The sequence below is a fragment of the Mus musculus genome, chromosome 10, assembly GCF_000001635.26.
Source record: "Mus musculus strain C57BL/6J chromosome 10, GRCm38.p6 C57BL/6J".
NCBI lineage: Eukaryota > Metazoa > Chordata > Mammalia > Rodentia > Muridae > Mus > Mus musculus.
Genome location: NC_000076.6, coordinates 115399250 through 115411395, shown reverse-complemented (window position 1 = coordinate 115411395; position 12146 = coordinate 115399250). Strand labels below are relative to the sequence as shown.

At 37.7% G+C, this 12146-nt stretch overlaps 1 protein-coding gene across 8 annotated transcripts in view; it reads right to left on the bottom strand.

The window, feature by feature from the left end:
• The window catches only part of Zfc3h1 (zinc finger, C3H1-type containing), a 47974-nt gene that overhangs the window by 21377 nt on the left and 14451 nt on the right, over positions 1–12146 (bottom strand). For 3 of the 8 annotated variants that reach the window (XR_003948675.1, XM_006513538.4, XM_006513540.4), the window contains exons 4-14: positions 10483–10681; positions 9564–9787; positions 8076–8196; positions 7099–7199; positions 4834–5043; positions 4498–4662; positions 3384–3521; positions 2404–2525; positions 2154–2303; positions 693–867; positions 66–197 (exon numbers count right to left, since the gene is read on the bottom strand). Coding sequence is in view for 4 of the 8 variants with exons in the window: in XM_006513538.4 (XP_006513601.1) it covers positions 66–197; positions 693–867; positions 2154–2303; positions 2404–2525; positions 3384–3521; positions 4498–4662; positions 4834–5043; positions 7099–7199; positions 8076–8196; positions 9564–9787; positions 10483–10681 (1737 nt within the window). In the remaining 4 variants the exon portion in view is untranslated. Of the gene's footprint in view, positions 1–65; positions 198–692; positions 868–2153; positions 2304–2403; positions 2526–3383; positions 3522–4497; positions 4663–4833; positions 5044–7098; positions 7200–8075; positions 8197–9563; positions 9788–10482; positions 10682–12146 lie in introns of those variants that run through there. The other 5 variants (XR_003948676.1, XM_006513539.4, NM_001033261.2 and 2 more) reach the window with 2 other exon arrangements.

The window sequence follows — 12146 nt, the reverse complement described above, 5'->3', positions numbered from 1 at the left end:
GTGCCACAAAAAAAAAAAAAAAAAAAAAATCCCTGCTTCCAAAAATATTCCTGTAGGCAGCTTACTCCAAGACGGTCCTGCTCCAGTTTGCGTTTCCCTAGTTCTTTGCTAGCCACTGCCTTTGCCCGAGCAAGCTCTTCTCCATACTTCAGAGTCAACGCTTTCTTAATGGTAACACGCTGTTGAACTCTGTGAATCTGAAAATAGAAAGCATAAATTAAAATCTTTTCAAATATCCTCTCAAACACAATAGCTTTAGGAAGTATTCAACTCAAAGTAAAAATATCCTAATAATATGTCTCAATAAAAGACCACAGGTTACAAGTATGCTGATGGCTTAGGTTCAATCTTTCCCCCTTTGCTTTAGAGGAAAAACAAAGCCAAACTAAACATCAAACAATGCCTGTGTAAATACACAGTACTGGGTGAGAGAGCTCAAAGTCTCCTGCTGTCCAGAGGCCTGCAGCTCAGTTCCCAGCACCCACGTCCAGCAGCTCACAACTTCCTCTAACTCCAGCTCCAGAGATCACAATGTCTCTCTCACTGACTACAGTGAGCCGCAGCATACACTATGACAGACGGCAGACACACACACACACACATACACAGGAATACAAATAAAACGCTTTAAAGATGCAGCACACAGCAGACGACAGTTTTACAGTCGCTAACTTCTTAGGAAAGAGCATTACTTGTTCCTGGAGCTTCTTCAGAAACATCCTGTTAGCACTGAGGATTTTCTCTGCTGCCTGCAGCTGTTCTGTAAGTTTTGTAATTTTTGCTTCAGCATTTCGAACAGACTCTTTCTTCTTGGCTTCTTGCAGTACTAGATTTTTTAAAACTGATTCATCTTTAATCAAGAGAATCCTGAGTGGTAAATAACAAAATTCTTATTGTTTTCTAGAACTAGAAGACTAACACCATCAAAACAAAAAAATTTCAAATTAATAACATAATAATACATTTTAAGAATTTTTATCTACATACATATAATTTGAAAGAGACAACTCCGGTCATAAACTGAAGACAAATCCTATATGTTATAAAATACAGTTTAGAACAAGACAAACATCCAAAGTACATTGTGCTCAGAATACTTAATGTCTAAGGAAAACAGAGCATATGTGTCTGCCATGGGAGACCGTGCACCGTCTTGCAGTGCTCCTGGTGCTATTGTCTTGAAATTGCCAATTACATTCATTTTCATGATTCACAAAAAGAAGACCAGGGGTCTGAAATGTTAGAAATGAGGCTATGAACACGTATTCCTCTTCCTTAAGGACCTCCAGATGAGTGTTTAAACGCTTGCCTTTAAAAAGTCATTATGCTATTTAAACATAACCAATTCTAAGAGTTAATTTAGGAGTGCAGTCAGCATGAACATCATTCCCTGAACCAGACAGTAACTATTTCCAACAATCAAGTTCACTTTTAATAACAGAAGTAAGTTGGTTAAGTAAGCCTCTAATTCCAGCACTCAGAAAGCAGAGGCATGAAGACTGCCACAAATTTGAAGCCAGACTTTTCTACACACCAAGTTCCACGTCAGCTAGGGCTACACACACCTCAATAATAAACACACAAACACACACACACACACACATACACCTCAACTCAACGTAAGTTATAGGAATATGCTTTCTCTTAAAAGATAAAAATATGCTTTACAATAAAGATGTTCTAAAAAAGGCCATCTAAAAAACTGAAGATGTTCTAAGTATATTCAAAAATCCTTAGGGTTATAAAATGAGGAAATTCACAAATGATTTTAGCAATGAATAAGCTGTTTCAGTCTGACAACCTTCCTTAAAGATCTTGGTATCTCTAATTAAAATATTAATAAATTACATAAATGTGTGAGTCAATAGAATGAGTAACTGCTACAGTTCTACCATGTGGGAGAATCTGTGACCAGGGCCTGCTCTCAGACCTCACTCAGCCCAGTATGGAGATTTTAAGACCCTAGGGAGGATGGGGTGTGACATGTTTGCCACTGGATGGGGGTCGGGGATCTGTGGAAGATAAAATTGTAATCCTATAGTATACTAGTTACTAATGACATATACAAATATAAATATAGATAGATGTAGGTCTTCCAATCTAGGCACATAAAGAAACATTCCATATTTAATCAGATACTGAATGAGACTCACTTGTGTTTTTTAAGCTTTGCTTCTGCATCTGCAACTTGCTTAGTAACCATTGCTATTCTACCAATCCCATCCATTTCCACATCTGAGTTTGCTGGAGACGACGAACTTGTCTTCAGCTGATCTGATTTAATCAAACGTTGCTTCTCACGACTAAGTTGAGAGAGGAATAAATTCAGTCCTAGTTTATACAGATAAAGAAAACTTCAGCGAGCACTACCTACAAGTGAATGGCAGACCCTCCCTCACTTACTTGGCAATCTCTTCTTTTAACAATCTGTATTCCATCTTCTTTTCTTCAGGCAAGGCTTCAGGGGTCCGCAGAGGGTCGTTTTCTTTCTCAGACTTTGGAGGTACTTTGGGTTTTGATGCTTGCTATTAAAAAAAAAAAAAAAAAAGCATTTGAAATTAACCAGATCAACACCTTTCAGAAATTCTACTCTGATATTTATATTTTATGTTATACCGCCATATATACTAAGATACTGAATATCTTAGCACTATCCTCACTCTTCTTTTAGAAACTAAAAAGGCTAGTTGTCAACTACCCAGTTATATACTCTACCTAGTCAAAAGCTATTCCTTAAAAATACAAAGCTGAATCATACTGGAACAGAAAAAACCCTGAAAGGGCTTAAACACTGTACATTTTTTTTAGTTGGAAACTGGTGTTTCGGGCTGGAGAGATGTCTCAGCGGTTAACAGCACTCGCTACTCTTCCAGAGGTCCTGAGTTCAATTCCCAGCAACCACATGGTGGCTCACAACCATCTGTAATGGGATCTGATGCCCTGTGTCTGAAGATGGCAACAGTGTACTCATATATATAAAATAAATAAATAAATCTTTAAAAACAAAAAGGAAAGAAAGAAAGGAGAGAGGGAGAGAGGGAGGGAGGGAGGGAGGGAAGGAAGGAAGGAAGGAAGGAAGGAAGGAAGGAAGGAAGGAAGGAAAAAAACTGGTGTTTCAGTTAATGTAATACAATGTTGAGCAACATTTAGTTTCCCTTGTACACAGATGAACCCATTTTACTAGTCTGAAAGGGAGTAATTGGAAACACAAAGGCAATTTTCAAAACAGCAAAATCTACCTAATCAACAGATACTTCATTACATAAGGACTAAAAGCACAAATATTTTTTCTACAAACCAATGCCTGAACTCTAAGGTCTAATTTTTTTCAGGAACAAAATTAACGTTGATGCCTGCCTTTCAACATTAATCATAGCACATACCTCTGCAGTCCGCCTTGCTTCTTTGATCATGGACTCTAATCCACCAAACACACTGTTGGTTGACTTGGAAGCTTCTCCGTCAGACTCACTGTCATCTGAGTCATTCAGGGTTACAACCACTGATTTGTGTTTTGGAAGCTACAAAAGCAATGCGTTTGTTAACCATGCTAATGAATGCACTTCTTCTTTCTTCTCTTTTTTCTTTTCTTTTTTTTTTCTTTTTCTTTAATGTGTCTGGGGCCTGAAGAGATGGCTCAGTGCTTAAGAGCACTCACTGTCTCTTCCACAGGTCAATCCCCGGCAACCACAAGATGGCTCACAACCATCTATAATGGGATCTGACGCCTTCTGGCATGCAGGCACACATAAAGATAGAGCACTCATACATAGAATTAATAAATCTTCAAAAAAAAATTTGCCGGGTGTGGTGGTGCACACCTTTAATCCTAGCACTTGGGAGGCAGAGGCAGGCGGATCTCTGAGTTCGAGGACAGCCTGGTCTACAGAGTGAGTTCCAGGACAGCCAGGGCTACACAGAGAAACCCTGTCTTGAAAAACAAAAAACAAAAAAGCAAAAAAAACAAAAAAAAAAATTCAAGGCCTGCCATAATAATTCAGTGAGATCTCCAAATTAAAAAAAAAAAAAAAAAAAAAAAAAAAAAAAAAAAACAAAAAAACAAAGGCTGGGGCTATAGTACCTGGGGCTATAGTACTTTGGTAGTATGCTTGCCTGTTGTGGGGGAAGGCCCTAGGTTCATTCTCAGTCCTATTTAAAATTTTTTAAAGAACAAAGCACTGAGAAGAACTTTAGACATTTGTTACAATTGATACCAGAAAAGACTGAAAATGGGCCAATTTGAGTTCTTTAAAGGAGCAGAACGAAGAATAGCTATCACACTCTGAGCAGAACACATCCTCAAACTCACCATCACCACCATCATCACCATCACCACATCCTACATCTTCAAGGGAACATGCTTCTCTAACTTCAAACTTCTTTGAAGTTTTTCATTTGTAGTTATACAAGAATTTATTTTTGTATATAAATGAACTAGATGATAGAAAAATAATTCTAATAAGCTATTTGAATAAAAGTATTGAGTCTTGTTTTTACCGAGATCACAGTTCGTGGAAGACGAGGTCCTCTGTGGAACTTTGGATTCTGTATCCTAGGCTGAGATACTGTATTAATACTGACTATTGATAGGTTGCTTCTTGACAAAGGCTGGGAATTGTTCAAAACTGGAGGTGAAGGTGGGTCGCTATTACTGGATGTTTCCTAATAAGAAAAAGATAAACATTTCCAAATAAAAAGACATGTCTGTCACTTTAGAGATCTGAAGTAAAATAAGATTAGATTTAGACTAACTTTGCTCTGAGAGGCAGACAAGAGGAGACATCCTAGTGCTAGGCGCGAGAGCACCACCTAGAGGGTCAGGCACTAAATTACCTCTGGCTTAAAAGCTCTTTTACTTGCTAGAGATTTAAGCAGTTCTTCTCGAAGGAGCATTTCTTCCTCCTCCTCTTCATCTGCAAATGGTGGCTTTGGAGGCTGTTCTGGATCTTCAGGTGGTAGAGGTGGCAAAGGTGGAAGAGGAGGTAGAGGGTCGAGAGAAACGCACAGGCCTTCCCCATAAGGTTGGTTCAAAGATGGCACAGACTGGGTTTTAAAGAAGAAACAATTTTATTCTAATTTTATTAACTTCAAACATCTCTCAAGAATTATTAAATCAGAAAAAGTAAATTTTTATTTAGTTGTTCTATGTATACTGATATAAATATTATGTACAACTCAAAGCTAGTGCATAATTTAATATTCAATGATTAAAATGTTACTTTTGCAATTAACAACATTTGAAACACGATAAATTTCACAGTAATATATATATATATATACATACATATATATATATATATATATACATATATATATGTATGTATATATATTAGGTGCGAGATATATATATATGTTTTTTGTTTTGTTTTGTTTTTCGAGACAGGGTTTCTCTGTGTAGCCCTGGCTGTCCTAGAAGTCACTCTGTAGACCAGGCTGGCCTCAACTCAGAAATTCGCCTGCCTCTGCCTCCCAAGTGCTGGAATTTAAAGGGATGCGCCACCAAGCCCAGCTAGCATCCCATTTTTAAATGGGATGCTAGCTGGGATATATATATATATATATATGTTCCTGCTCTTATCTACAATTAAAATTCTAGACTATGGTGTTCTAGGATATGTTCTGCTCAGAGTGTGATAGCTAATCTAGAAAGAATCCAATTAGACAAGGCCATTCTCTTCAGATCAAGTTTTTTGTTTGTTTGTTTTAAAAAAAAAAAACAGTAAAACTAAAATCAATATTGTAGTATTTAAGTTAAAGCATATATGTATTTGTAGACAAGGTCTGTGTAGCCCTGACTAGCCTGAAACTATGTCAGGCTAGCCACTGACTTAGAGATCTGCCTGCCTGCTCCTCCCAAGCCCTGGCATATACTTAGGGATAAATTTAAAAGGACAACAAATTAAAATATTTTAGTAGTAAAACTTTTCAAGTAGCATTAAAACTAAATTACAAATCAAAGGGATAAGAGTAAGACCCCAGAGTGACTACCTGTCCAGCATCTCTTAAAATCCTTGTAAAAATGGCTTCTTAGAGATTATATAGGAAACTTGATTTCTATAAATCCCTTAGTTTAGTTGCTTCTCTTTCCAAGACTTTCCAGTAATTCTCACACTTTACCTCAATCATTCCTCACTCCCAAAAGAAAACATTTCAATTTCCCTTACCAGAAACTCCCCCTAGAAGGTAAGGTTCAATTACCTAGTACAAGATTCTGTTTGATCTCTAGATGCTCTCAATCCATAAATAAGTGCAGAACCTTTATTTTGTGATTTCTTTTTTTTTTTTTTTTTTAAATGGGATGCTAGCTGGGCTTGGTGGCGCATCCCTTTAAATCCCAGCACTTGGGAGGCAGAGGCAGGCGAATTTCTGAGTTGGGGCCAGCCTGGTCTACAGAGTGACTTCTAGGACAGCCAGGGCTACACAGAGAAACCCTGTCTCGAAAAACAAAATAAAACAAACAAAAACAAAAAAACCAAAAATGGGATGCTGCTGCCCAGTGGCAGCAGGCACCTTTAATCCAGTGCTCAGGGGCAGAGGGTAAACATCAAGTTACAGGCCACAGGGGTAAATAGTGAGACCCTGTCTCAAAACAGAAGCAGGGTGACTGATAGTTTTTGAAGATGAGAGCTGGCATGATAGCTCAGTGGTTAAAGCAGGTCCTAGACCCGAGCTGTGGAAGGAGAGAAACAAAGCTGTGCTCTGACCTCCACACGTGGACTGCAGCATGTGCACACAGATATGCATGGATACATACACACATGTGCATTTTAAAAGTCAAATAAAAAAAGATTTAATTTTTGTAGATAATATGCTTCTTCTGCTTGATTTTCAAGTAGAACATAAAGATGTTAATCCAGAGAACAGCAAGTATCTTATTTAAATCTTAATTCATTAAAAACATTTCCAGGCCAAGCATGGTAGCACAAGCCTTTAATCCTAGCATTTGGGAGGCAAAGGATTCTACACATTTCTAACTATTAATTCTAAATAGTGATAATGACTTTTAAGAACTCTTCAAACCAAACAATTCATGCCAGTTTCCCAAAACACATTTGAAGATGCACAGTAATTTCTTTGAAATCACTCAGTTTTACTTACTGAAACCTGAGCTGGTGGAGGCAAAGAAACAGACGGTGCTGAAGAAAAATACCCCAGTGAACACTCAGGAAAAAACGGTGGCTGTACGGGTGAAGGCGCTGCTTGAAAGAAAGACACAAGTTAGGAAAGTGCTTCAACGGGGAGGTTAAAGGTATCGGCATGCTTGAGGAGACACACACCTAGGTAGAGTGCAAATTATATCTCATACGTTTATGATAAAATTTAAACTCCTATGCATCCTTCTCGAACCATATAAAATTGTCCTTAAATGATAGTTAAAAGTTTCTTTTAAGCTGGCATTTAGTTCCTCAAAATTCATGCTTCGCTAGGCACTGTATGCCTACAATCCCAGGCCTCCAGCTTCTCAAAGGTCATCTACTGTTCTCCTGCCTCAGGTGCAAGTGTTTAAAATCACTAAGAGAATAGGTCTCTCGTGGTCAATCATATCAGAGTATCAGGAAAAACTGCCTGAGCATGGTGGCTCACAGCTTCAATCCTAGAATTCATAAAGTCACTTAGATCAAATACTCAACAGAGTTGAAACAAAGCTTTTTAATTTAGAGCCTCAGGCCTAGAGAGATGAAGGCTCAGCAGTTAACAGCACCGACTGGCCTTCCAGATAGACCTGGATTCAAATCCTAGCACTCACATGGCAGCTCACAACTGTCGGTAACTCCAAGGTCTGACACTTTCTTTCATATAGACATACATGCAGGCAAAATACTAACGCACATAAATAAAGGGAAATAAATTAAAAGTAAAACTGTTTCTTTTAATTTTTAATTTAATTTTAATTTAAATCTCTTTAGAAAAGCACACTTGAAAACAAAGATTAAACTATACAACAGAGATTTACTCTAAGTTTTTACAGTATTATATAAAAGTCATCAATAAATCTCAACTTCCTTAAGACATTTCTCTGAAGGTTGGAGTAGCTTAATTGTGATTATAAAATGTTTCAAAGTTTTGGCTCCTACCTGGAGAACTGGTTTCACTATCTGTATCCATAGCAACTTCTTCGTAGTTATCATACTGATATATGCCTCCTGCACTGTCAGACTGCTTTTCTAAGGACCGCCTCAGGTCAGGATCTGAAGACTAAGCATACAACAAACATTTCTTAGGCTCTCCTTGGGCTACTTATCCCAAGAGTTGATGGCTATCTTTCAGGAGAAAATACCCCAGATCAGAATGTTTCTATGAGGTTTGCACATGGCATAAAATCTGCAAAGTGTCTCTGACAGTCATGTGTCATCGATACAGACGAATTTCCCAACTGTCTAAGCCATTAAAGTAATTGGATTCCTCTAAAAACCAAAATCAGATCACAAAGTTCTTATAGCCATTATGGTTTAGGCATGAAACTAATAGGACAATGGTCATTTAGGCATTACAATATAATGCCAGATTTTTTTTTAAGTAAAGAATAGGAGCTGTAGAAATGGCTCAGTGGTTAAGAGTGCTGGCCAATTCTCAGCACCCATATGGTAGCTCACAACTGCCTGTAACTCCAGCTCTAGGGGATCCAATGTCTTCTAGCCTCCACAGGCATCAGGCATGCATATAGGTAAATACACACTGAAAAGTCAACAATATTTTAGTTATAAGTGAATCAATTGTATCTGAAAACTATAGACGATTGGCATGTTTATATGCTATGCTTTTTATATCTTATGTTTTACTCCCAGAGTTTATGACAAAAACTAGAAAAACATATGCAGGCAGAGAAAATAAAGTACAAATAATACGGTATTTATCTCTAGGCAAATATTCTATTGTAAGGGTCTTAATTAGAAATATTATAATCCTTGCCTAAAGAAAGCTTCCCCTAGACTCTCTCCTTAAAGAACCATTACTTTTTAAAAACCTCTACATTTAGTTAATATATTCATGAATGTATTCTTAAAAGTTCAAAACTCCAAAAATATCATCACTGTTAATAATAGCAGGTCAAATATCAACTCTTCCAGCTTATTTCTCCTGTCAACTACCCAAAAAGGAAATGGCTCATTCAGTCACTGTCAATAACATACAAAAAAACAATGGTCAACACATGGTAAAGACTAAATACTAAATAGTCAGGGGCAATAAAGTCATAATAAAATTTTTTTAAAAGTCCATAAAACCACAAAGTGGAGAAGTGGTTGAAGAAGACAGACAGAAAGATTGAACACGCTACATTAAGCAGAAGGGGAAAGGACTATCAATAGACGCTCTATCAAACATAAGGTGTTTCGTTTCCCTTATCGAATTGGATCTTTAAAATAACACTTAAAAACAAACATTCTGGGCCAATAAGGTGGCTCAGTGACTGCCCAGCACATGACCAGAGCTCAATCTCTATGACCCACATGACAAAACTGACTCCTGCACTATGGTACAAGTGTTCTGACCCTCAGAAAACGAATGCATGCATGCACGAGTATAGTTGTAAATGTCGGCACATTTGATGTGGCAGCTCTTACTTTACTTCTTGCTCGCCTCTTCCCACCAACCAACTTCATGAACCGATTGTACTGCTCTTCCTGGTTGGAAAGGTCTCGGATCTTTCTGATTTCTTCTTCTCTTTTCCTCCTCTCTTCTTCCTCAGCGTGTTTCCGCTGATCCTCCTCTTTCTGTCTCTCCTGCTCTTTCTGCTGCTGGAGCTTCTTCCACGCCTTTGTCTGCTGCTTCCGCAGTGCTTGTTTAGCTTCCCATGAAAGCAGAGTGTCAGTTATCTCCCAACTAAAGGTGAAAACTCAGGCAGGGTTCTTATATCGCTAACTACCACGGCAGTCGGTCCTCCCTGAGTCCTACTGATAACAGAATTCACATCCAATTCAGGACTATGTCATTTCCCAAACACTAAATTTCCTGGATTATAGGACTGGAGAGATAGCCCAGTGGTTAAGAACAAGAAGACCCAGGTTCAATTCTTAGCTCACAATTATCTGTAACTCCAATTCCAGGTGCTCTCATGGCCTCCACCAAACATGACATGATTCAGTCACATACATGTGGGCAAAATATCCATACACATAAAACGTTTTTACTTAAAAAAAAAAAAAAAAAAACTTTAAAACTTTTCATACGTTTTCATGATTCTGTTATTACCCTTTCCCTCTCTGATCCTACCCACCTCCCTACCCAACTTTATGTTCTCACCGCCTCTCTCCAAACCCCTACAGGTTCCATGGTGTGTGTGTGTGTGTGTGTGTGTGTGTGTGTGTGTGTGATTAGTTTTCTTTTTAAGTTTGTTTTGACTTCAATTTCTGGTTTAGGTTTGTTTTGATTTGATTTTTATTATAGAGAAAAGTAGTTTTCTTTTTTAAAAAAGTCCGAAATGAAAACTAGAAACTACAAGTTACACTAGTTCAACTCCAACAGTTTAAGAAAGCGCATCACCTGTGGCGCTCACTTTCTTGGCCGAGTGTGCTTTTGTGCTGGTTTTGGCCTTTTGCTGTGCAGTTTTGGTCTTGGTCAGTTTTTCTTTGCTCTCCTTCATCACCTGCTGCTCTTTCTGCTGCCATTTCTTACTAGCCGACTGAAGAGCCAACAGGCGAAGCTGCAGCTCAGACAGTTCCTCTTCTTCTTCACCAAGTTTCTTTAAAACAGAAAAAAGTGTTACAAACTTTAAACATTTGCCAACTTGAATCTTTCACCAACTTAATTAAAATGTAATCTTAGCATCAAAATAAAATATTTAAATGGAAAATTGGATAAAATAACAAAAACTTATTTCCCTTCTATAAACTAAAACTAATTCAATTCTTACAATATAAACAGAAAGTCAACTGGTAGAAATTATTAGTTTGTATGTAAATATGCAGACATGAAGCAGAGGAGGAGCATTAAGAGCGGGACAACATTTAAGATGCAACAGCAGCAGGAAGCCAGCAGTGAAGAATGGGCTGAGTCATCAGGCTGCGGTACAAGAATGCTAAGGACCACGCTACGATTCCAAGGACAGTGTTAAGTTTTGGGGATAACATTTGAAATGTAAATAAAGAGAATATCTAATAAAAATTTTGCCAATGAGGGGGAAAACATTATTACAGGTGGAAAGAGATGTTTTCATTAGTTTGCATTTGAATGTCTTATTTGAATACCCACTTTTCTTCAAAGAAACTAAAATAGGATATCTGAGAAGTACACGTTTCCAACGTGTTTTCTAACTAAAGTAACTGCTAATTTTTTCACTCTACCTTTCAAATTTTTAACTATACTACATCAATACTATACAAACTGATGGGTATTTGTGCTGTTTCCATGTGTGCACATACTGTGACATTTAAATCAGATCCAATTATCTCAACCACTTATTTCTTCTTTACAGTGAAAACATTAAAATCTTGTCTCTCTGGCCACTCTAGAACAGCTCACCAGAACGTCCGGTTTCTACGAATTATAACTTAAGTGGCTTTAGAGAATTAGCCTGCTCTCCATCTACATACTTTCACTGACATGTAACTAACTGAAAATACCATGCAACTCTTCAGTGAAACTTCTTAGGTGATCATGGATTGAGAGGTTTGGAGAATCCTTTTAAAATTAAGAAGAGAAAGAATAGTTTCATATTCCAATACATTAAGATTCACATAGCTTTTTCTAATTGGTATTGTATAACTATATTTTTCTTAAACTCCAACTATTTTTATTTGCAAGTATAAAGAAAACAGTGAATGCTGGCTAATGACCTCACCTTAGTATTTTCCCTTTCACTGTTGGGAAGCTACAAGTTAACACCACATCTGTTTATCTGGTAGTTTCTCTCAATTAACCATAGAGCCCAAGTTAAACATGAATTTTGAGTTCACTATAGAGCTCAGGCTACCCTTGAATACACAATCCTTCTAGACTCAATCTCCTGACTATTGAAATTATAAACCTATACTACCACACTGGGTTCTAAATAATATATGCAGACACCCTCAAAGGCCAGCAAAGGGTGTCAGATTCTCTGAAGCTGGAGTTACAGGTGGTTGTGAGGTGCCCAGTTCAGGTGCTGAGAACCAAATGCCAAGAACTATTAATTGCCGAGCCATCTCTTCAGCCCACATTTTCTTAGG